The following is a 26,548-nucleotide window of genomic DNA, read 5'->3' as shown; positions in this document are numbered from 1 at the left end:
GGGAAATTTGCTCTTGGATGCAGCTCACACAGGCTTTCATTGCCTTGCAATTTTTCTGGCTTTCCTAACATCCTTGCCTTCTTTCATGGGCTGTAGAAAGTACGTGCTTTCTGTGGGAAATGATTGGGAGATTAGAGAGAAGAAGTTGGTTTCAGTCCAAAGGGTGGTGATATATATTAGCACAGTTTATAAGATAAAGCCAAATCCCTGTTCTCTGTTACCTGGTGAGACTTCAGCCTAGGGCTAAATGCAGCCACAGACGAATGCTCTTTCTTGTATTTCTAAGGGCACATCAATGTGAGGAAGTTATCCTGGAATGAGAGAGGGTGTGAATGTAAATGGAGTAGCTGTTCTAGCATAACATCCTGTGGAGACAAGGTCTTGGTGCAGTGACTAAAAGCAGTGGAATGATTTTGGTGGAAGCTGAGGACACTGAATTCCCCCTGCACTCCCACCCAGGCAGCCATCCCTGCTCAATACCATCTCCCTGATGTCTGACCATGTTTGCACTGGCTGCTTTTCCTGTCGATGTCACTTGTGTAAACTGTGATTTACTGCTTATTTTATCAATTGTCAGAAGGAGGTGGAGGGTGATGTCCACAGTATTACTGTAGGTAACTTGTGAACACAAACCATACTTTAGTACCCAGTGTGCGAACGATGGGGCATATTTTAGCTCTGCCGTCTTTTACTGGTTTTAGTGATTCCTACAGATTATAACTCAGGCTTTGATCATCTCGGCAGGTATCAGGTCTGTCACTCTTGAAGCAGTGCAAAAGGAAGACTGCTGAGGGAAGAACGTATATGTTTGCTTTTTCAGAAAAAAGCTGAAACGTTAATGTACTGTTTGCAGTGTCGAGAGGCACACACACTTTTCACGTGGTACTCTCAGAATTATAAATCACCTTTTTTTCACGCTTGTGAGGTTGCTACACCACTTTTTAGGCCTATGCTGTGATGCAGTTGTTACCTGTTCTTTATGGTCTGCTGAAAATTAGTGTTTATTTTTAAAGTGCCTTTTTACAGATTAAGTAGAGCATTAATTAGTCACTTTGAGGAATATAGTGCATTATTCTACCGCAGCTTTCCATCATGTCAAAAACTCATTACCAGATGTGGAGATCATAAACAAACACACATGGCTGCTGCATGTAAATCTGCTGCAGGATAAATTCTGCTGATCTATTCTGATTAAATAGCTTGTCTTCCAGCTCATTAATACACTGAATATTTAGGTGTCAATAACTCACAAAGCAATATACACAAGAGCATTAACTTCCTGTATTTGTTAAATATATTTCAATCTGATTTTTTTGCCCATTGTCTAGTCTACTCTTTTATCTCAAAAAAGTAGTTACATAGTCAAAAATCTCCCTTCAGAGTTGGTGTTTGCTTCTGCAAGGTCTGTAGTGGGATATACAGATAGTCTTCCCAAAGCCACATGCAGATGATACTACAGAAATCAGGTTCGTATTATTAGGCCAAAGTCTTTGCTGGCACAATCCTCAAGGGCTTATGCCAGCACAAAAACTGGTCTGAGGATGAACAAACCTAATGAAAACTGGGAACTGATAGTTTAGGACCCAATCCTGCTTGTTACTGAGGAATTAGATCCCACTACAGTGATTCCCGTGGCAGTACCTGAGACAGGTCCCTGCTGTGCGCGGAACCCCAGTGGCTGCTGTCACTCTAAACCATCCCTGGGCAGAACAGGGGTGGTGGGAATCCACACACAGAGACCAGCTCCAGGCAAGGGGGTGTCCCTGAGCCACTGCAGGCAGGCATGTCAGGCTTGTGCACACCAGCCCTGCATCTGTCCACATTGCTTTGTACCTATTTCAAGTCTGTATTAGCACTTGTTCAACTTTGGGTCAGGCTTCTTTTGCCCATCAGTGTGCACCTCATAATGAAGAGAAGAGTCATTAGAGGCAATATCCTGTGCTTAAATAATACATTGTTGTGGCAGATGGTAACAAACTCAAAGTCGCTGTAGGTTGTTTCAGGTCTTGTTTTTTCCAGTAGGCAGATGATAAATTTTTAAATAGGAATGAGTACCTTGTATAAAGAAGACAGATGTGCACAGACATTGCCACACAGGATCTAACAAATTGGAGTCTGTCCCAGGGAGCTAGTAACACTGCATGAGATTTAGGAGGTGAATGAGGACTGACCCCAGGAAGGTGAGGCATCCCATGTGGCAGCAGAGCTTGCTAGCGGGTGAAAATTTGCATCTGTGATAGAGCCCAGACTTGTAATCCTGCACTCAGTCCCTTAGAAAAGGGACAGTCAAATGGCTGACTCCTGTGTGGAGAGACTACTGTCTAACACTGCCAGGGTCCCTGGTGGGTGATCGTTCCCACAGGAGAGCCCATCTTTCTTCCCCTCTCGCAGCCTCTCTGAGAACATGAGCCACACACTGCCTGAGCTGCCAATCACAATTTCCTGCCCAGCAGCCTTAGCAAAATTATCCAGCAGGGATGAGTAGCCTTGTAGCAGACCTCCACATTTCTTCCTGGCTTTCTTTTACCAGAAACACTGATATTTAAAAACCAGGCAGAAATACTTGATGCCTAATCATTCTATTGCCTGTTCACTGCTTGTATTGCAGCTCTTGGTGGAAGCCCCTGTCTTTCTGTGTCAGGTATTTAACAAGCCTGGATCTGAACTGCAGGAGACTTACACCTTGGGAACATAAGATTCAGGTGACTATGAAAATGAAGGACATTAGTTTGTAGAATATCTTTATGTTAAATCCATACCACATAGGAGTTTGGGAACTCAGGAACCTTTGCACATAATCTAGCTGTGACTAGGTAAACTAATGTTAATGCTGTGTTTAAGCTATAAAGCACCAAGGAAATGTGACACACTGGTATTAATCACAACTCTTTTCTGTCACCAGTGCATATATTTTAGTATTCATAAATTAATTGATTGAATCCTTCATTACAAACTGTCTCTATTTCTAATAATGGGTATTACGGAGTCCAAACTTTTGCAGAGCCAGTAAGTAATATTACCTTAAAGTCAAAAAGGATCATGTTTATTGGTTGAATGTGTTCTGCTCATTGATTTATAGCTTCTATTTAGCTTCCAGTTATTAAATGCAGATAAGTTTTGGTATGTATTTAAGCATGTGCTTTACTTCAGTTGTATTTACTGACGTCAGAGGAACCCAAAGCAGATGCCTGTGTGCTTTCAGGGATGCTTCCTTGAAGCAACGAGAGAGAAAATGAGGGAAGCCTCCCCTTCCCTTTTGGCTCTCCTCTTTTCATGTGTGAGTAGCATATTGTGTGTCTGGTTTTGTTTAAATTCAAGGATGGCAAAACAACCACATTCTGTAAAAACTTCCTACTTCTTACCATCCTTCTTTATGGTTTGTTTTTTTCTTCTTGTTATTGATATTTGGTAACCTGCAGAGACAAAGTGATGTGAAACTTGGAGGTCTTCACAAAGGATTTTATTCTAATAATGTTTAAATAAAGTCCTGTGGTCCCACTAAAGCCCACCCTCATTCCTTTCCTTGGTTTGCTTTTTTAAACACAGTCTTAGCATGGGCTAATGCTTCATTTACTGGGTTCTGTTGGGAGAGAGGTGGCAGGGGGATGGATAGGAGAATCTCCCAGCTCATGACAGTTGATTGAATTGCCTTGCCTCTTTATACTGAACTAGCATTCCTGAAGCCTGATCTAATCCTTTATAGTCGCATGAAATATATAGGTACCTGTTGGTAAATTACAAGTCTGTGAACCGAGTAAACCTGTTAGTTGTTCTGAATCAAATGTACTTAATGGTCAGATGAATTTGTATCCTGAGATTTAAGGGCCATTTACATTGCATCTAAAATATTCAGTAGAGTATGAAATATTATAATATATAATACATACATATAATACCCTGAGGAAGATTTTTTAAATAGCCAAGACTACATAGTTGTAGCATTAACAGCTGGGTGACACATCTTTTTCTCTCCATCAAAGTTTTGTTTATGCAGATAGGGTTATGTTGATCCTAATTATGAAGACTAGTGCTAATCTGAGATTTCAGACCCACTCATCTGTGTGCAGAAATGTCAGCATAAACTCCTTTTGGAGCCATGTAAACTTGATCAGGATCTTCTTTTAATAGAGAAATCATATTACAAAATATATCTGTTCCCAGTAGTTGTAAGAAATGCCTTGTAATTAAAGCAATCACTTGTGTAGAAAATAAGACCAGGAAAATACCTAGTATGTTTTTACTGTTTTTTCCCCTTTTATATACTGTGTTAAAGAGAAGGATCTGCAGTCCATCAATAGTACATGAATTAAGAAGTCCCTTGGTGGTGACTTAATAGTCTTAGTAGTATGTGTTAGCTAAAGTAGAACTGGAAAGTAGCATGTGCATTTACTGCATAGCTGACTCGCTGTAAGGTTGTCAGGCAGTGCTTATTTATAAATCTTGCAGACTGGAAAAAAAAACCAAACCAACGAAAAAAAACCTTGATAAGATTACCATGACATGACAAATACCAGATATAAATAGATTTTTCACTTCCTGCTCGTCTTTCTCCCACCCTTCGTACCCTGCTCCAGTGTAACAGCCTGCCGGGGCTGAGCAGCTCCCCCAGGTGAAGGTCAGCTGTTGATACTTTTTTGATCATCATGTAAAGTTCTCCTGTTAGTATGTGGTCCCTGTCTTAACCTCCTTGCATAGTCCCCTGATTATCCCAAATCACTTTCACATGGGGCTGAGGTTAAGCTTTATTTCTCTTGGCTTGTCCCTTCTGTAGCAGACACTTTGTCTTTACTTTGAAAGGACAAAACGATGTTCAGCTGCCTGGGCCTACGCCCAGCATTTGACTTATACATTATTTAATTTCCTTTAGAAAATTGGAAGCAGAACTTCAGGAGTGGAAGTCAGTCCTTTTCATTTGTTTAAGGATCTTTTAGGGTTAATATAATCATCGATAGTAGATGTCAGCATAATTAGGGTGAATTAAGGTAAAGCAAAGAAATTGAATACCAGGGGAAATTCTTTCATGCTGGAGAGGGTGCCAAGATTTATAGCTGTGCACATCTGTGGGCTATGAATTGTGGCATTAAAAAATTAAAAAAGAAAATCATCGGGGGTTTGGGTGACACGTTGAGGACCCCTGCCTTCCCTTACTGCACAGCAGATTGGGGTAAGAAAGGTTTGCACCCTCTGTGTAACATCATTTCTTGGACTGTGGGGCTCTCTGGAAGTAAATTCAACCAAGTAACTAATTCTGCAGAAATTCTTCAGTTAATCCAAAGGTATTCGTTTGGGCTGACGCTGCATTCACTGCTGCAGTTAGGTCTGCACATGCTGGTAAGTGACTGCCAAGGCAGTTTGAAAATTTCTAATGTACTGGAATCAGGAAATTAAAAATTAACTCTGGAAAGGACATCATATAATATTTGGCAGCGTGGTTTGAATGCTCTGTCCACAGAGAGGTGGAAGGTCCTCCTCTTACAAAAAACCCCCTATGGAACTGAAATAGTCTTCCATGGGATTTTGAATGATCCGCAGCTGGGGAAAATTTCGGACAGGGAGAGAACTATGGCATACATTTGCTTATGGGTACAACACGACTTCCTTGTGGCCTTTAGTGAAAGAGCATTTAATGACGTAGAGCAAGAGTCCCGTGTTGTTTCAGGGCTCTGTGGTGCTGCAGCTGCTGCTCCTGGTTTGGTTATGTGGGAGGAAAAAAGACAGTGCTGGAGTGTTGCTGTGACAATGGGAACAACTTGTATCACAAAGTCTTCCAGAGACCATGAAAAGTATTGAATTTGATATCAAGTAGGAAGTGTTAAGAACATCTGATCTTTACACGTAGTGAAAAATTATACATCAGAGAGAAAATAGCATTTGCTTTTTTGGTTCAGTATGGAAACCTGTGCTTCTGTGGTAGCATCCTGTATGTGCTGTCTTCATTCTTTTGACCATCACTTACTGTTTGGAGAGGGGCTAAAACATTTGCTGTCTCAGTCCTGGTGTCTGTGCATCTAACGTAAAATGGGTAAATACAATAAACTGGAAATAGACAACTCACACTTTCTTATGCACATAGGCAATTCCTGATCAAATCTTATGAACTCATCTCTTGACAAGGGGCTGGAAATAATACCAGTCCAGACAGCAAGAGGTACACTTCTACAGGAAACCTTATGGTAACTTCAATTTGTAATGCAAACCTCAGGAGCACTTCACTTGCATGGGCCAGTCCTGTTGCTGGTTGCACTAACATTTCTTAATGGCTTTTAAGTTCTGTTTTTTTTAGCTGTGGTCCTTAGTTCATATAGCCAACATTTCTCAGCTCGCTCTTGTGGCATCCTCTGCTGTGCTACAGCTGTAGCAGCTCCTTTGGGCCTCATTGCCTCCTTCCTTGATCTCCGCCTCTCCTGTGGTGTTAGATATTATCCTGACAAAACTTCCTGGTGCCAGAAAAGGTGGGAGACACTTGGCATTATCTCTATAACTGTGAAAACAGTAATGCGGTATGCAGCAGTACCTACAGAGAGCCTTCCTCAAACATTAAGCACCTATCTAATAGGTGTGATCGCTCTCACCTCCCTCTGTCACTGTTGGGAAAAGGTGGGTGCCTCACTGCAAGGCTCGGGTGGCCTCAGGTGCCTCTTGAGGATTTGGGTCTGCTATGCAGAGGGCCCAGAGCTACTGTGCTTTGATGTAGGCACAAAAGCATGGGCTTGAAGGGAATGTGGAATCTGGAGCACTGTGGCCAAGGACAGCAAATGTCACAGAGCTCTAGGGGGATCCTCATGGCTGAACACTATTAAGCATAGATTTTATAAATTTCTGGCCTTAAATTGTGTATCATGCTAGTTTGCAACTTCTTAGAAGTTAAAATGCTGTCAGCATTAAAAGGCAAGCTGTATACAACCTGGAGGAAGGGGAAGGGAGACTCCTCTGCTTCTTCCTATGGGTATTTGCAAAAATGTTGAGGATAAGTTCTGAACATAAAATATCTTTGTGAAGAGAAATGCAAGTGACCCATTTTCTAACTCTCCATAGTACTGAAAATTTGCATTAAATTGTCTTGCCTAGGCAAGGAAGGAGGGGAAGAAAACCCAACAGACCAAGGACGTTTTCACAATAACATAGCACAAACTGAGAAGAAGTTTAGGAGTATGAAAGACAAGAAATGGAGGAATTTGCTAAATATATCCATGGGGTAGCAGATCCGTTTTTCCAAAATACTGAAGTGACTTTCAGACATGACATGAATTCAGTTTTCTCAGCTGCAGGAGGGCACTAAAATGACAAGTTTCAATGTTAACAATGCAAAAGCAAATACCTTGTTAATCTGGTCACTTGTAACTTTCTGCTGAAGGCAAGTGACAGCTCTGATGTCAAGTTCTTACATTTCAGCATTTTACCTTACGCTGCCTCATTCTGTTCTTTGTCTCATTCCCAGAGTGATGGGGGACAACTATACTCATGACAAGCCGGTCCATTTGTGAGGGAGCTGGTATTTTGGGATCGTGCTGTGAATCCCTCACAGTACACACTCAGTGATTCACTGGACTGGGTAATTTGAGATCAGAAGCAATGGGTCACATTTACCTATGGTCTATATTAAGAAGACACAGTAGGGGGTACACCTGAAATATATCATTTGAAACTTTATAGAAACTAAAAGTGATTAGTAGATACACTTGCAGACAGTAGAACTGTAGTAAGCATTTTATGAGTGAAAAACTCAAAATACTATTGGTATTTTTTTAAGCATGCAGATGTTAAAACCAGTAGATTGAGGGGTGTCAGGTGAGAACACCAAGATCCTTATGGGAAATGTGGGGACTGCCCACCTGAAAGGACCACTCACAAGGTTGCCTACACCAGTGAATGCCTCTCTATATACACCAGGCATATACTTTTCTTAATTAGATGCATATTGCGTTAGCTTTTGAATTGGCAGATGAGTAAAAGATACTGCACAAGTGAACACATTTGTATGTGGCTTCAATATATCTCTAATCTTCAGTGTTCTTTAAACCCACTTTCTACGGCAGTCTTGTCCTCTCCCTGCCTTCAGAGCCTTCCTACCTTGCCTACCTTCCCGCCGGCATCCTAGGTGAGCCAGTTCAGGGTGCTAAACCAGTAAACACTCCTCTCTTCTGTGTTGCTAGATTAGGTTTCTGCTGGTTAGCACTTGAACAGACTCATCAAGAGGCCAGACCAAAAAGAGATGTTGATCAGTGTGTCACTGGTTTAGACTGACTTGGGAAGCACAGGTCACACTGTTGTATCTGTCATATTGCTTTTACTGACTTTCTATTCCATTAAAATATACCGCTTACATAAATCCTTAACTTGAAGTCATTGTTGGTCCACCACTTTTCTTGTTTTATATGTTTATATCACTCCCTGGTGTTTTTCTTGCTATAATTTTTTTCTTTTCTTGCATAACCAAAACTTCCATTGAAACTTACTTTAAATTCTTTACCAGCCTTTTTACTTCCTCCTTTAGGAGTAGTAATCATACACAGAGGCAACTAGCTGTGTCTAGCAGCATTGCTTGCTAGGTCAGACTGTCCTCCCAGCCATATTATGCCTCCCTGGAATACAGGCATGCAGTAGCCTTCCTCTCTGATTTTCCTGGGAAACATGAGCAGCTGTGTACCATGGGAAGCTCCAAGAGGTAAACCTTGAAACAGTCCAAAATTCCTCTAGCATTCGGCTGAGGAAATAGATACGCCACAGGAGACAACTTGCACCTTCCAGGAACTGAGAACCCAATAAATAAAAGCAAGAGAGCTTCCATTAAGGACATTATTCATCTTGCAAGCTAAGGCCCCCACACAACAAATGTCTTCTTACTCTGTGCCTCAACTCAGGATGTGTATGCATGTGTAGAGTCAAGAGACCCAGAAAGTATGTATGTCTCATTCTCATTATCATAGGATTTGCATGTTTTCTGTCCAAACTGGTGGGAATGCTAAGCTTCTGCAAGATTTGCTAGGCTTTCTGGCCATTATTTTTAACTGAGTTTGCTTGTTCTGTATTGTATTATATCTCATATGTAGGTGACTACAAATACAGTTGCCATTAACCTGCTATGCAAGATTCAAATTGGAGACAGTAATTGCCATATATCTAAAGACAGGATGAAAGGGAGAGTCTGAATAAACCCATAAGAAAAGAATTTTTTGCTTTCTTATTTTGCTGTGCAAATTCAAAAGTTTAGGACTCTAGCAATCTTTAAGCGGTGTTATAATGTAACACAAATGCTGTTGGAGTTGAAAGACAGTTCTAGCCTGCCTGTGCCTTATTGATGAAAAAAATGTATTTTTAGGGAAGGGAGGGCACTTCTCCCAATTCGTTTTGCAGAATCACTTTTATTTGCTTTGTTTTGATAGGAGTCTAAGGCCTCGGCTACTCTCGCAGGTTAAACTTGAGAAAAGAATTACTGATTTGAGAAGGAAGGGCATGAATTATTTTCCAGTGCAAGAAATACTGAATATGCTGAATGTGTCACCCAATCTGGTATCTGTCTGCCTCAAAGTCTGAAAGCAAGCAAGCACAACAGCTGCTCAACACCTACACTGATAGGTTTCATAAGGTATAAGCTGCCAAATCTGTTTTGTATTTTTTTCTTTTGTTTTGCTTTTCTAGAGAGAAACTCATGACAGATACAGCTAATGATATCCTCCAAGTCTTCTACTTTTATATTTTTAGTTGCAAAATTGAATCTGTCTTGCTAGCAGCATTCAGCAAAATAGCATTGGCACTGAGTACAGGTCCTCTGCGGTAACAGCTCACTGTGAGTGAGAACACAGCATTCTGTTAATTACTTTTAATTAAAACAAGTGCCTGCACACACACATGTGCATATAGAAAGGCTCTGTTTTTCTAGTGGCTTGGCTTCCTTTTCCTCATTGAAGGAAGAAGTCAAACTTTCTCATTAAATGTTTATATAAAAATGAAATAATTCTGAGGTTAACCAGAAATGCAGCTTAATCTTGTATAGAAACATGTGTGTGATTTTTTTTTTTCAGTTGAAAAATATAGCTGAAACTTGAAGTTGGCAGAGAATACTGTTTAAAAATATTTAGTCCCAGCATGTAAAAACTCGTTTTGTTACAGAATTCCTTTGTGAAAGGTGCAGCTATGCCATGCCTCTGCCAAAGTGATGGGAGCCATATCGACAGAGTACGTTTTGGAAAATAGCTGCATTTTGGGCTTGTAATTACAAAAGTTAAATTGGAATGTACATGTTTTATATATTGGTTGGAAGGATACCACATCTAGTAATATTTTTTTAAGAGAGTGGAGAGAAGAAAAAAGAAAGCCTGCAGTTGGAGTCAAAGCTTCCCTCTGTTAGAACATGTCGGGATGAGCAGAGGTATGTGTGATGACACTTAGCATGTACCACTTAAGGCTCTGGTTTATTCTTTCTAGCTGTCATCATGTACTGTAGTTATGATACATATGCTTAATTTTGGCTATATACCTCATCTTTCTCTTCTCTGAGCGTGTTTAAGCTTTATGGAATAATAAGAGCTACTGACATGTCTGCTGCCCAGGCGCAACTCGTGCTCAAGTTTTGGTACTCTAAGAGCAATTAAAAGCAGCATTTTGTGGTCACTGCTGTCTCATGAATTGTTGCCATGATGCTGTTGTCCCACAGGAGCTACTGGCTAATTGCCTGGCTCAGTCCCTAGCTGACACACCAAGCTGTCTGACACTGGGTGACTGCAACAGGTAGACTAGGTTAACCTGAAGCCTGGCTCTCCCAGCTGAGACAGGGAAGAGTGGGCAGAGGAGGATTTGGTCTTTGCTGTGGCCACTGTGGAAGGAGGTGAGTGGAAGCCATCATTCTGGTCAGACCAGATATATTCAGGTGGCACAACCAATTTATGTTCCTGGGCAGCACTTCAGGTAAGCTGTGGGATACCCACATGCATGGTCACATGTACATCAGTCTTCAAAATTACACAGACAAGCAAACTATAGATTAAATAGTGAAGCCTTGGGCCAGTTTTCTCACTCCTGAGCTGAGGTCAGTTAGAGACATCACTGAAGGAGCTGGTTTTGTTCAATTATATTTCTGTAACAAGTTTCATAAAAGAAATCAGGAATAGCAGGGATTGTTTGCTCAGCCTGTTGGATCAGAGACATGAGATACAAATAATCCCCGTCCTTTTTAATTAAGAATTGCAAAGTGCTGCTTCATTGCTACAGACCTGTTTTTAAAGTAGATCCAATGTCTGCTCATATTGAATGGCTCTTTAATAAACAATGAAGTCTTATCTTTTTGTAAAAAATAATATTTAATTATAGGATATTAACACAGAGGATGGCTGCAATACAAATAGGAACTCATCTGTTCTAAGTCAATGTTCATGAATACAGAACTATATAGATGTATGCACTTTTAACTTGTGGGAAACTAATAACATTGTAAAACACAGTTGCTTAGAGATCAAAGAAACCTTTGTCTCACTGAGGCATTTGTGTGGCCTGTGAGTGCCTTGCACACTTTAGGTAGGAAAGTTTTATAGAGCAACAACCATACTGAGTAAATTCACTCCAAAGCTCCCATAGTACGTATATAATACACAAATCTGAGGAATCAATGGATACTGTATGAAAAGCATTATGCCAATACACTTTACCATTTTCTGGTTAGAATAGATTATTTTCCTTTTCCAAAATGCCCAAAACATATAATCCATCTCATTTAAATCTAAAGATTATAGAACCAAGCAGAATGAAAAGATACACATACAGGGGCTATTCTTTTTCTGTCAAAGATTAGATCAAAATTTGTCACAGGGTGATCAATTATTTCATAGTATTGAAAGCTTTTTCTCCTAAACAGAGCAAGATTTGTAGTGATCTGTAAGAGTTTCTCTTCTCAGGGAAGGAAATAAAGGCATGTAATCTTATATTTTCATGTTTTGTCTGTTTTATACATGAAACAGGAAAGTTGAACCACAAAAAAAGTACTAAATTTAAGCCTTTTTGAAATACATCAAAAATTCCATGTCTCACTTTTAAAGAGCCTCTCAGTTTAGTCTGGTTTAAAGGAAAAATTGTATTTGTGACATCTTAAAACAGTATTTTCATCTTTAATAGTAGGATGTTGTCCAAAGTGTTATCTAGGATATGTCTTCCTTACCCAGCCAGCATCATGCTGTGGTACCTGAGCTTGTTCAGACTGCCAGCCGTATGCAGCAGGATGCTAAAATAGGGTAAGTGAGCACAGCATTTCATGAGGCGATCCAGCAGCTCTCTGATGCTGGAGGCAGAGGTGTCCCACTTCTGTGCTCTCCACCCCTTCCCTATGGACTGGGACTTGGTGAATCACATCTCAATACCCCAGCGGCAGGCTGAGGCCTTTTTTGTCTGGATTAGTTTTCTGATGGTTTGATGCATTGACTCAGTTAATGAAAGGGTCAGCTTAGTGCCAGAGCCAGCCCAAGAGGTGGGTGGGAGCCTGCAGCTGGCAGCGGGTGCTGCCTGCACAAAGGAGAAGGGGGAAACAAGGGCTATGGCATCCCACCCTTCGAGCAGGAATGACCTGCTGGGGGTGGGAAAACCCTAAAGGTATTTGCTACCTCTGCCCAGCATTGCACTGAGCTTCATACAAGTCCCTAGTGATAAGCTGTGTGCTGCTGGAGTTGCATGGAACAGAGATATTTATGTAGATTTTAGAATACCATCAGCAACCTTTGCTTGCCACTCCCTTTGGCCACTCTGACTACAGTGCATCGTCTGGTTTGTTTTCTCACTTTGGAAAGACATCTGTACCCACATCTTTCCTCAATCAGGTGATGGCCCAGGGTCCTGAGAGCTTTCCAGCTTCCCTGGTTTTATGTGGATAAGGCTATTGCTCTCTATAGAGCAGCTTCTGATGCAGGGGTAAGATAAGGTGCCTGAAGTGATTAGGCATTTGCTTGAGTAAGAAACAGATGTCCTGACCCAGGAGTTGTTTATGTCTTTTTAAAATGCCATGTATGAACTTTTTATCTTTCCTTAACAGAGTGGGAAAGTAAGCTCCCCAACCTATAGACAGTGTCCCTTTGACACTGCTTAGCAGGCGCACACCACAGGGGCACGCAGTGCTCCAGGTAGTTTTCCTCCAGGAAGCGCCACAATTTGTGCTATTCACAAACCGCAGGGTACTATTCTGTTTCCAGGCTCCTAATCCCTCTTACATACAATCCGTTAAAACTTGAACTGGGGGGGTGGAGGAGCAAGTTAAAAAGGAAGGAAAAAGGAAAATGAAACACAATGTACAGCCAGCCAGTGACTGCCAGTTAGGGTTCACACAATCGACACCAGCTGCAGCCCAATTAAACCCAACATTCACAGGTGTTCCCAACAGACTCTGCACTTACAAAACCACTTTCTTGAAAATACCTAAGGCTTTAACACAGAAGCTCATTCCTTTTTTTGAGGCTGAAAATAAAAAAGCTTTAAAGCTGTTTAGGACACTTTAAATACAAAGAAAATGAAAAGGACTTTCAGTCCACTAGAAAGAGTTGGTGCTTAATGCCAGAGGGGGGGAGAATCAGCCAAACTGAATCAGCAAGTGTAACCAGTGGTTTCGAGAGAAAGATGGGTTACGCTGAATACTGTTTATTCAGGGAACAGTAACCAGGCATTTTATTGTTTCTGGGAGTAAGCGTTGGGGGGAAGTATGACTAGGTGTAAATCCATTTCTTTTGGGATTTAGTTATTTGCACCTTAGCTGTGAGCTTGTGTGTGACTTTGCTTATTACTGATCAGTGTGTATATCTGTGGTTAAGATAGCAAATTTTCACTCTCCTTTCCTCCCATGATAACTCGATACAGTTGCCTTTTTGACTCTGAAGTGGGATTCTAAATTAGTTGCTTATTTTCTGATCTTAAAGCACTCATTGAGATGATAAACCAGTCCTTTATAAAAATATGGGTTTAACACATGAAGTCAAAATATTTCCACGCTAGAAGAGGTCTGCAGACAGCAGACTAATGTAAGGTCATTAATTTGCTCTCATTCCATTGAAAATGACAACTTTGTTTGTTAAACTTTGATTCAGAATTTAAACTAACAATCAAACTAGGGTGTATTCTGGTGCTCCTGGATTCAGTAGTATTCAACCACACCTGGCTGGCTGTTCATCTCTGCAATAACACCCCACAGCTCAGTAGTTATTGCTTAATTGCCTGGTGCCTGGCCTGTTGCTGTTTAATCACTCTTGTTTCTGTCAATCACTTAATGTGTTCATTACTGCTTTAACAGTCAATGTTGAAAGCCACTCTGTATTCAGATGCAGTCAAGAATATCTATTTTGTCCTTCAATACATCAAGCTGCAATTTTGCCTTTAGAACAGGCCTAGGACATTATTCATGTTCCTCACAACACACAGCGATGCAAAAAACTTCACTTTTTTGTCTTTTTTAATATTGAAAATGTAAAAATGGTGATCCCTTGGATTTGTATTTGAAAATCATTAAGCATTGTCTTAAAATTGGCAGATACGTGATGTTGGTTCACAGCATTCATTTATAGAGGCAGGCAGAGGCTATTCATCCTGATAAATGCAATGGAGAAAAATCACCCAGGTTTCAAATTCACAAGCATGCAACCTAAATTAGATATTGTCACTCAGAAAAAGATACTGGATGCAGTGTGGATAATCTGAGAAAAATCATCTTGGCGCTAATATGATGGCAGATACAGTAATAGAAAGGGAACCTAGGAACACTGCTTTGCCATGGTATGACTCCCTCTGTGCCGCATGGCTTCAGCCACTCAACAGCACAAGAATAGAGAAGAACTAGTGAAGGCAACATGGCAGACAGGCTGAAGGATGGCCAAGTTCTGCAGGAGCTGGAACTGAATCACTGAGGACTCTGCAAAGACTTGACTGAGAGGGGATGAGATAAAACTGTAAAATCATTGACAGTACAGAGAAGGTGAATGGGGAACAACAGATGAATCACTGTTCTCATAACACCAGAACTAGGAGGCAGTTGCTGAAATTACCAGGTTTAAGACAAGCAAAATTCTTTTTTATAGAATGCATGATTAGACCATGCCACTCATTACAGGATAATGTCGTGTAGGCCAAAAGAAGTGATTTAAGAAAGTAATTGGACAAATTCACTGAGGATAGGTCTGCTGCAAGTTTTTAAAACTGATGATCTAGATGCAGCCTCTGGTTTCGGAGTGTCACTAAGCCTGGGAAGGATATGTACCTTGCTGCAAAGCCGTGGGTTTTCTTCCTTCCTCTGCTGTCAGTTTGGCCCTTTTTGCTGTGTTCCCTCTTTACCTCACCTGACTTAATCTATGTTTGTTTTAAATTTAGGCAGAAATGACATTTAAAAACTCTTCCGTTGCTTGGTGTGGTAAGAAATGCCCTAATGTGACTGTGACAAATCTATGAAAAACTAGTAGACCTTAGGCCAATAACACAGTAGATTTCACCAGATGAATTTGCTCTCATTTCACTGTGGCTGTATTACTCCTTGTGTTTGCTTTCCACAAATGATTTAGCTTTATTAGCTAGTAAGAATGCTGGTGAGGACCTTTTTTTTTTTTTTCAGTTTGCATACTTGAATGAGGAAAAATAATCACACCTGCCTTGTTGAATCTCTTAGCTCAGAAACCTGATACTCTGGGTTAGCCAAGGAATGGAAACAATGCCATATGACTTCTGTGACCAGACACAAGAGCCCAGATTTTAAACACTGTGCCAGAATGCCTGCCGTTTATTACTCAATAATATATAAAATATTTAGTCCACAAAAATTCTGAGTGCAGCCAGGAAAAGGGAGAATGATAGTTCATGCCTTAAAATTCTTTCTTCTTTCCTTAAAAGCAGCTGAAATGTTCCTGGGAAATGAAATAAAAAATAATTATCAGTTTTCTTGTGCTTCCTCATGTCTGTTACTTTTCAGTAATAGCAGAACTTACAGTTCAGTCTTTAAGATTAAAATTAAAACCAAAAAACCCTTTGGAGGTTAATTATCATCATCATTACTGATACTTTTGGCAAAGCATAGAGAAAAAGCATCATCAAGAGGTATCAGCATATGGGCTGATATTCCTCCTAAAAGTATCAGTGTTCAAAAGGAACAGGAATAAATGAGACTGGCAGTGCTGTTCCTTCTTTCTTGGATCTGGCAACTTGAGTCTTTCCTTCAGCTTCTCCTTCAGTAAAATCTATCAGCTCCAAAAAAGTGAATGTCTTGTGCTGTAGTGATACCCTGCTTCAGAATTCTGATGTTGTAGATCGATGATGGACTCTGTGAGCAGAATACGGCAGTCAAAACCTGCTGTAATACATACTGGGTTTTATAATGATGCCTGTGGAAACCCCCAGCAGGTCTCTTCCTCTTTGTTTATGTAAAACTTGCCCTTATTGCACTATTTATCAAGGGGAAATGGACCCCTCCTTCAAAGACCAACACAAGTTTAGAGTTCAGGATACTTTTCCAACAAGTCTTCTCCTTCTTGAAAGGTTTCTAGGTTTGGTGTTAGACATGGATGGGGGAAGGGAGGTTTGATCTCGTTTGAGTTTTTTTCTTTTTCTTTAAGTAGATTTATTTTTGTGTTGAGGTAGGCAAATAGTCACACTGTCTACTTGGAGAAAAACCTGAACAGGAAAACCAGTATCCCTCCGTTAACTTTCCAGATGATGTATTACTTAACCTCTGCAAGAAGTTGGTGCACTAAATCTCAGCTATGCTTCCACATTTAACTTCCACATTTAACTGTCTCTAAAGTCCTGAAAAGCATTAAAATGCATAAGGGCAGTGTTTACCTTCACTTCTCATTAGAGCAGCACAGAACTAACAGTAATATTGTTGTAACTTGACAAAGCCATCTAAATCCATGCATGTTTTCTCTTGAAAGCTTCCTAAACATGCTGCTAAATCCTCTGAAAAGCTACTAAACAGCTTTGGCAACCATTAGCACAGCATAAGCAGGGGAACTCCTTTCAGTAAGTGAACAAACAGAGAAAATATGCGGAATAGCTGAACAAATGTGTTTCAGCTGGCTCTTTCATTTACAGATATAAGGGAGCAGTCAATATCAATCACTGTTTTCCCTGTTACACTGGAAATCACAATATCTCTTTTCATTCCCCAAGCTCTTTTCACCACAGTAATGTGTCTTTAGAATGACACTGGCATCAGTCTGTTTCCGCTGTCTGAAGTCCAGAAAGCTTAAAAACACATTGCAGGTTATGAGACCTTAAACCTCCTCCTGTTCCACTGCGCTCTCCTTCTAGCCTGCCTTTTGGAATTAATTTCCCAGCGTAAAGCTGAGAAAGAAAAGTGCCCACAGAACCTGGAAATATCTGCTCCTGTGCTTTAGGGACAGAAAAATATGTCGCTGGTTGTTGGGGCTTTAATTTATCAGGTGTCACATGGAGTTTAACACAAGGTAATATGATTATTAAGTTAATTTGCAACATCCTGTAATATGAAATGTAATGTTACTGTGGTTTCAATTTTGAGCTGTATCCTGTTTCTTGGATGTCCTAATCACCCACAACCTCATTTATTAAAAGTAGTTGGAGAAAATCTGACCATGTGAGCGTCTGGCATTTAGAGTATGTTGGTGTCTTGTGTTTGCTTTCTTCCTTTAAAGTAATGTATTTTATAATAGTAATTTTCTGTGGGGGTTTTCTTTATTGTTTCTTTGCAGATAACAGCAGTCTGCAGAGAAGCAGCCCTTCTAGCTCTTCAGGAAGACATACATGCCAAATCTATCACAGAACAGCACTTCCGGTACGCACTGACTATTGTGACCCCGAGAATTCCTGATTCATTAATCCAGTTTTATGCAGATTATCAGCAGCAAAGTGGACTGCACGCGCTTTGAAAGGCAAATTAATACGTACACCTATTCACAGTGTGAATAGCGCATTTCCTTTGTAAAGCTGTCAAAAGCCAAAGAATTTTGTATTGTGAGTAGAGTGTCTGAAATTAAGTCAAGTGCAGAACTGTCATAATAAATGCCTATGTGGAAGTTTGGAGCATAACTGGTATCATGGAAAACTTCGTATTTTTACAGTTTCAGTGGTATAATCTGCATTTTGGAGGTGATAAGACTGTTAGTTTAAGTCAGTTTATTGGAGTGTGTATCTGTAAATCAAAAAGTAATTTTCAGATTCTGAATTTTTGGTGGATTCTTGGCCCTAAAGAGAGTAGCAGCAAGTGTCATTACTGCCTTTATTTGTTCCTGCCTCAACTGTAGTCTAAACCCAGGGACTGTCTCAGTGAGGCACAGACCTGAGGAGTGGCCTCACTACAAAAAATGCTGACAATTATTCTGAACCTTTTGATTCATGATCTCCAGAAAAGCTGCCATATAGGCTTGCTGAATATAGAGTTTTCTGAGATAAAGCTTAAGGTATCATGACTGATCACAATGAAACATTTATTTTGGGTTTTAAACAACTCCTCTTTACATGTACTGGGAATTAGGCACCTTTAAAACTATACATCCCTTGGCTAACCCAAAACCACTGCCAGGCCTCAGCGAAAGATTTATATTGTTATTTGTTTGTTTCCAACAAAATAAATAGGAATGTTGATTGGTAACTTAAAGCTGGCCACTTAAATGATACTAATTAATGAATAAGAAAACCTCCTTGCAAAAACTGTTATAAATGACCACAAAATAGTTCAGGGACAGGTAAAAATCTTTTGGGCTTATTTCTTTGTTACATCACCTATTGAAATGACTATGGGTCTTTGTAGGTTCTCTACTTTGCACTCAATATGAAATGAAGATAAGTAAACTCATTTTCAGCTTTTTTCCTCCACAGTAGAACGACTGAGCTTTTCTATTCCAGACATGAAAAATAGAGGGAAAGGTAAAGCAAAAACAATACAAACTTGAACAAAAATGTGAAAGAAAAAAAAATAAACTCCCTCAATTTCAGAGGGTAATTCTGTGTTTTGCTGATGTTTTGCAGGTAAATAGAAGGCTTTCCAGGTCAAAATTTTAGCCAAATCCAGCTTTCACTTGTTGAAGTAAACAAATATAATTTTAGGCTCTGTGTAAAGTTATTTTTTTGATTTGTTTATCAATGGTTCTGAAGACCTTTCTTTCTTGCAGCCATTAGATATATATTCAGAAGAGAGTAATAATTATTTAGACATTTCCATAAACTTATGAGAAATTTGTGTATATTTAAGAGAGACTTCTACTATATTTACTTATGTTATCAATATGAAATTTTAAAAGCAATCTCTTGGCCTTCATTATGGTTTTTCTCTTTTAGTTCCACTCTGTACACAATTTGCAGCTTTTAAACAGAAATATACTGGTTTTTGTCATGGTTTAACCCCAGACAGACAGCTTGTTCACCCACTTCCCCCCCTTCTTGCCCTCCCCCTACTCCTGGAGGGACGGAGAGGAGAATCAGAAAGAATGCAACTCCCACGGGTTGAGATAAGAACAGTTTAGTAACTAAGGTATAACACAAATCACTACTGCTACCACCAATAATAGTAATGATAAAGGAAATAACAAGGGAAGAGAAAACAACAGCTCATCACCAGATGACCGATAACTCACCCCCCCCAGCCTGACTGATACCTCCTCCAACCCCACAGTTCCACAGCCCTTCTGGGTAACTCTCAGTTACACCCAGGGCATGACGTGCTGTGGTATGGAATACCTCTTTGGTCAGTTTGGGTCAGGTGTCCTGTCTCTGCTTCCTCCTGGCTTCCCCTCCTCCCTGGCAGAGCATGAGGCTCACAAAGTCCTTGGCCAAACCAAAACATCATTGTTATCAGCTCTGCTCCCAGGCTGAAAGTCAAAACACAGCACTGCACCAGCTACCAAGAAGGATAAAAATGACTGCTACTGCTGAATCCAGGACAAATAGCAATTTTTCTATTACTTTTATTTTAAACTCTTGGTGTTATAATTAGCATTTAATTTTACTATCTCTGAAAAGGGTTAGAGCATAAGAAAAAGCATGTTGTTCACTTAGTTCATGTGATGTATGTGCAGGTGTGGTTTTTTTTCATTGTTTGACCTTTTAATAGTACAACAGACAGAGGGAATTAAGAAAACTATAAATTGCAAAAGTTGCCTTGGGGATCAAGACTGTATTTGAAACTACTTTATCATCTTTTTCTAATTTTATATACTCCATCTTGAAACTCAGGTTGTGAACTATTTATTATAACCATTACATTTTTGATGTTACAAAAATTAAATGCCACACTGTTGTCCCCTGGCACTTTCCTCCAGTGTGTGTTCCTGAAAGAAGGAAAAAAAAACTATTTTTTACTGCCAATAATGAATTCTGTTTATAATTTTATATCCTAAAAATAACACTATTGATGCTCCAGATGCGTAGCAAAACTAAATCGCCATTTCTTGGGGAGTTTTCAGTCAGATCCCTTGGGAATGTCCACCAGTGCAAGAATCTGAACTGAGAGAGGCAGATAGGAGCTGGCTGCGCTTTCTGTACGTGGGCTTCTGTTGCCACTAGCAGGAATTTGCACATTGAATTTTAGGACATTAGGAGAGAATGCTGGTCCATGACTGCTGTTCAAGCTTTAGGAAAGAACCTATCCCTGCAAACATTTATCCTCTCATCTGAACCAAATCTCTTGATACATACCCACATGCCTGAAGGGATTTTAAATGTAGGAAGCTGCCTTTTTTTTATGTTGGGTTTGTAGAACTTGACTTTTAATAAAGCAAGATACTCTCAAAATCTGAAGTCCCTAAAAGGTTTCTGTTGCTCCCAAAGACTGATGCCACTCAAAATCTTGCTCCATCCCAAGGCACAGATAAATTGAGATTTAAAGGAAGGTGTGGTGATTCCCCTTCTCTTTCCTAATGACAGACTGCCATTATCATGAACTACCAACCTGAAACTTAACAAAAAACTGGAAAGTAACCAAAAATACAGTTTTTGCCAAAGCGTATCAGCAACATAGTCCTTTCAGAATCCAGCCTGATGAACACTTTTGCACCCGCACCCTCTCATTGGAACTTACTGATGAAGGCACTGTAGGACAAAGCACTTCTGAAGTATCTTCCATTAACCTGTCATTTATATGAGTGGTTTTTAATTCAGAGCTGAAATTTTCACAGGGTGTTTTACTGAACACATTGTGCCTTGGCACCAAATCAGATTGCTTGCAGTGTGAGGACATATAAACCTGAACACCTCCATGCTTCAGAGTAAATCAAATATAGAGGCATTCTTTCTTCCACTGGGTTAATTGCATTTACTGTTGTTGGATGTTTCCCTGAGATTTAATTTTAATAAAATGATAGAGCCCCCGTGAATAGAAGAGAATGCATCTGAGAAGAATCTCTCTCTTCCATCCTCCCTTTAACTGCTGAAGTGGTTCCTAGACTTATTTCTTTACGTTCTTTAGAAATACAGTCTTTTTTTCTGCCTGCCATTATCTTTTGGAGCCAGTTTTTGGCCCCAATACTGCTTGAGTTGCAGAACTGTTAACATTAAATCAGCTTTTCAATGTTTCAGGCACATTTTGTTAAAATACAAAGTCTAACTTTTTCCTCCAATAACAGCGTATTTGAAATTGGCATAAAATGTCTTTTGACAGGTTTGCCAAAAATGACCAGGAGAATATTTATGATCAAAATGCAAAAATGTCTTCACTTAACTTGAAAAAAAGTTCAGTCCTGTGTTCTCCCTAATGTATAAACCAGATTTTCACTGCAGGTGCGATATACAATTCTTAATCCTGGAAAAAGAATGAAGTTTATTGTGGATAATTTTTCTGCAGTCACTAAATGAGAACAGAATATAGGTTTACTGAGTTCAGGTGCAAGGGTGAACATCAGGGACAGGATAAAGATAATTTTCAAAGGGATGTTAAATATCACTGGATTTAGATTTGTCAGCCCTTTCAAATATTGTACCCTAAAAGTTTATTTTTCTGGCTTGTGTATGCTGGCTCTTTCCTTTCAGTTTCTTTACTCATTTTAAATGTCAAACTGTGATTCTTCTCCTTCAGAAACTGGGCACGTGCCAAACATAATGCTCCTATAACTGAACATCAGGTGATTCTTGCTGCAGGAAGGCTGGCTATAGATGGTTTTCCCCTTTGAAGCGGGCTTCAGACTCTGTGCTGATGAGGTGTGGAGAGGAGTAGAGAGAAAGCCAAACTCTAGAGCCTCGTGTTTTATAGTGTCTACTGCCCATTAAGCTGAAGTTAACTGATGGACACAAGTTTATGGGCAGGAGAACTCTCCTTATTGCAACAGGCAAGTATCAGTGCTGTGGAGGAGACAGACCCTTAAGGCTTTTTGATGTTTCTGGCTCTCCGAGAGAAACCAGTCAATTGGGTGGGTGAAACAGTATTACCAAAACTAGAAAAGCAAATGTCCAGTGGTTGGGGTAGCTCAATATGTAGTGATAAGTAGGAGAAAACTTAGAAGCAATTGTACTTGGAAGATGAAGAGTCATGCATCTGCCTAGAAGGCAGACACCCACTGTCAAAACCTTGCCAAAAGCCCGTGAAAGAATTAGTAAAAAGCAGTCATGAAGAATTCTCCCTGCTACCTGTGATCACAAAGCTGGGACAAAACTGAATGTGCTTCCTTCACACTCCTGTGGCTTGGGATTTCCCGTGCGCTAATGCAGTCAGGGTGCAGGAGGTAGCTTGCAGTGGGAGCTGGGACAAACTGACCTGTGCCTTACCTGCTCATGACACATATGATGGGGAGGCCCACTGCTTGGCCACCACTGACAAAGCCAGTACGTAAGGACAGGTGGGGTGAAGGACAGTGAATAATCTTTGCATTTTGGCTACTCTGGCATGAACTCATGGCCACTGAACTCAGGAGCCAGGTGGCCTATGTAAAGCTTTTTATAGCTGCTCCAAACTATGTCTTGAGGTCCTGATCAATATGGAGCTAACCTATAAAAGAGTTGCATTTGGAAGATTGGTTTTACATTGTGACCCTTTTGTATTTGTATTTAACGTTCTTGTTATGGTTGTAGTGAATTGGTGTAATTTTTACCTACTATGAACCCCAAAATCTTCTGCTTTTTCTGACACTTTTTTTTCCTGACATGAAAGAAAGTACAATAGGTGATCTAATGTGTGCAATTTAATAAAGAGACTTTACTAGGGAGTCAAATCACAGTTGTAGTTGTGCATATTTTGAATGGCAGGTTAACATCTGTAAGACAAATATTTCAACTGAAACCTATTCCTAATCTCGGGTCTTGTGTTTGCTCTTTTTGCAACTGCTACCTATTCATTTATTAATCTTTTCTGTAGGAAACTCAGCCATGCATTTCCTCCAGGGCTTTATATGTTCTGTGTTAAATATTTTAAATGGTGTCATTCTTCCCTGCAGACTTAAATCCAAGGGCTCCAGAGTCCTGATAGGAAGAGATCTGTGTTTTCTCTGTTGACTAGTGCACCAAGGACCAAACCCTGGTGTCTGCCTGTCAGGCCTCCAGCAAGAGCCCAGGGATGGCAAGAAAAGGCAATGGCAACCAGATGACATTCTTTCCCTTTGAATTAGTGTAGAGCCATTGCTCAAATAGATTTCAGGTCCTTCCCACAAAATTTGAGGCTAGTGTGTTGACTGCATGTGCCTGTGTAAGACCCATGGCAATAAAGCTTGGATTCATCTAAAAGATATGGGGAGTGGAGTCACTCTTGCTTTCCTCAGCAGTCATTGAAGAAATGCTTAAAGACAGTCCAGACACTGATTTATCCCAGCTAAGAGCTGAACTACCTTTCTGGAGGTCCAAAAGGCTAACTGATGTCAAGAGAGGCCCCGTGGCAATTATCTAGAGAAAGTGCCTAAACATAGATGGAAGGAATTGAGAGCAGTAACTCTCAAAATATTGAGAAAAATATTTTATCAACTTCTGCAAATATATTCTGTTTGCATAAATGGTTCTGGAAATGCTGTTGTTCTCTTCCTCTCAATACCTGTGTCTGTGTGGCATGGCAGTGTGCTCTTAACCACACACAGCTCTGATTTTTTTATCTTTTTACTAACACACAGGAGTTTTCACATCCCTGTTTGGTAAAGTAAATGGCTCCACATCAGCAGAGTGTGGAAAAGGGCTTTGATAACCTTCGAGGTGAAATACTTGTCAGCTCTCACTTTATCCAGGAACGGATTATCTGGGCTGTGGAATAATGAGGTCATGTCTTCCCTCCACACTGCTGGCAAGAGCTTCGAATTTCACACAGGGGTAGCTGCTTACATCAAGCCAGCTTTGCTTAATGCCGTTTAAAGCTACCTCCTTTCTCTGTCAGCAAGTTTTTACCAAACTGAGGATGTGAAATGTGTTCGTATAGCCTTATTTGCATTATGTGAGCTGTTTCCATGGTCTTTGGATTGCTGTTTTAACAGAGAGTTGGTTGGTTTTGATGTAGAAGTGCAAGATGCAAGTAGCAGAGTGACTTGCCTGTGCTGCATACAGTCAGGCACTGCTTATGAGGAATGTAGAGGAGGATTTGGCGGGTGAGTGGATCAAGGCCATACAGCGCTTTTCAGGTGAGTGTCCCACTAGTCAACTTGCTGCACTGCCATGAACTTAAATCTGCAGTTTTTATGCAGAGCTACTGCATTGTGAGTGGCCAGGGACATGAAAGATCCCTAAAGCACACAAGCTGTGGATGTTAAGGCCTATAGGTGCTTAAGTAGATTAGCAAACAAACAAATCCTTTAATACTCTGGATTGGTTCCTCACCACCTAAGTAGAGATTATTCCACCAAACCAGCAAATTTTACCCTTCTACCTAGTGTAAAATATGCCTTTCAGATAGCTAAGTTCTTTAATAAGCAGTACTCCTGGTTAAAAAATAATTTTAAAATAAGGGAAATAGGAAAGCATATTGAAAACTTCTGTGTGGATTTCAAAAAAGGCACAAAAATGTTAGAGAGACCCTGTGAAAACTGAGGTTACTACAGTGCTGGCAGTCACATACAAAGTATGCGTCACCAGTAAGGTCACTATCACAGAAGATGTTATCCTTACTATTAGTTTTACAGAACTCATTACCATTTTATGTACAAATGTGTGACAAAACTCACCACCACTTTCTTCTTAGCATTGTGAAAATCTTGGTTAAACTGTCTACATGTCTTGGTTAAACATGTAGAAACAATGGGTTACTTTGGTCTGGTTCCATTTCCTGGCTTTTGTCATCTGTAATTTTGGTAAAAAACTGCTTTTGTTAATATGCAATGCATCATAGTAAGCAGTTACACTTTTACTACAAAAGGGTGTTTTATTTTCCTGAGGGATGAATAGTAATCAAGTATCAGCTGGTAGTGCCAACTCCCTTGATAACACAATTGGCTGCATACAGCTTTGTTAGGCCCTCTCCTGCACTTGCCGGGAGAGACTTAAAAGAAGATGGTAGGAAAGCTGTTCTTTCCCTACTTTTGTGTTGGGGATCAGAATTTTGGGATCCTTTTGTCTGCTGGGTGAAAAGGTGAGCGCCTGCATCGACTGGTGAAGCCCTTACTGATTAACAGTGGTGAGGGAAAGGTGGGAGAGGAGATAGAAAAATGTTTGAAAATAAACATGTGAATTAGGAAGATTAACCTGAGATTAAACACTGACTGACTTTAATGTGGAAGGGTGGGGGTTGATGGAGTTGGAAGGTGACAGAAAATGGGAATACTGATTATAATCAGAGTAGGAGCTGATTTGTGTTATTTTGATGCTGATTTCAGTGTGATGGTGATCTGAGGGAGGGCTACAATCACCCTGGCCCTATATAGGAGGTGTCTCAATGCTAAGCACCAAGTGGAATCTGTCTTTGATCTCATTAACCCCATCAGCACTAGATTAGCAGATGTGTTTCTGAAGTTTGACTCTTCAGATTCTTAAGGTGTATATATGGTGGCAGCAGGGCAGCACAAGGTGTTTGATGTGTATGGAAGTGAGACCTCTCTGAAGTCTTTGGAGGAACCCCTCTTAATATGCAGCAAGCCCCATATGTGCAGAGAGTTTTTACAGATTTTTTTTTTTTCCTCCTAGAAATATTTAATATTCATATCATTGGCAGGGTTCAGAACAGTTGAAAAGACTTGAGAAGAAAAAGTTAAGACAGAATTTCTTCTGATTTTTTCAGAAATTTAGTATCAGGTAATGTTATCAAGAGGAAGGAGGTGAGTTCTGCCCTTTTTCTCAATAAGAAGAAGAGGAAGAGTTGGGGAATAAAAATCTAAGAAAGTGGGGAGGAAAAGAAAAGAGTAGAAGGTGTGTGTGCAAAGTTTCCTCTTTTCTTCTAAAGTCTGCTCATTGTTTATTTCTAAACTCTACAAGAAAAACAATGAGATAGAGAAGGAAAACCCACAGCAACAGTAACAAGCTCAGAGGTTTTATTTTTCTAGAAGCATTTGTAACTATCAAAAGGATCTTGTGCATTCAGCAGACCATTTTGTTCCTCACTGCTGGTTTTCTGTGGCTTTTGAAAAAGGACATGCAAAGAAGCTGAGGTGAGTTATGTGGAGGAAGCTGCACAAGACAGGGGGAGCAGTGTGGGAGGTGTTGCAGGGCAGAAATGATGGCATAGCATGAAGAGTAG

General features: G+C 40.2%; 1 protein-coding gene across 3 annotated transcripts in view; it reads left to right on the top strand.

Annotated features, from left to right (window-relative positions):
• Positions 1 to 26,548, top strand: part of AFG2A (AFG2 AAA ATPase homolog A) — a 229,774-nt gene that overhangs the window by 186,324 nt on the left and 16,902 nt on the right. For 2 of the 3 annotated variants that reach the window (XM_061353672.1, XM_061353671.1), the window contains one exon: positions 17,676 to 18,152. The exons of the other annotated variant lie outside the window; for it this stretch is intronic. In XM_061353672.1, coding sequence (XP_061209656.1) covers positions 17,676 to 17,852 — 177 coding nt within the window. In that variant the 3' untranslated portion in view covers positions 17,853 to 18,152. Of the gene's footprint in view, positions 1 to 17,675; positions 18,153 to 26,548 lie in introns of those variants that run through there. 3 annotated transcript variants of the gene reach the window in all.

This window comes from Neopsephotus bourkii, unplaced genomic scaffold (assembly GCF_033783945.1).
Source record: "Neopsephotus bourkii isolate Nb327-2 ecotype Australia unplaced genomic scaffold, CSIRO-AGI_Nbou_v1 NB_690, whole genome shotgun sequence".
In the NCBI taxonomy this organism is placed as follows: Eukaryota; Metazoa; Chordata; class Aves; order Psittaciformes; family Psittacidae; genus Neopsephotus; species Neopsephotus bourkii.
This window is presented reverse-complemented; position numbering and strand designations above follow the sequence as displayed.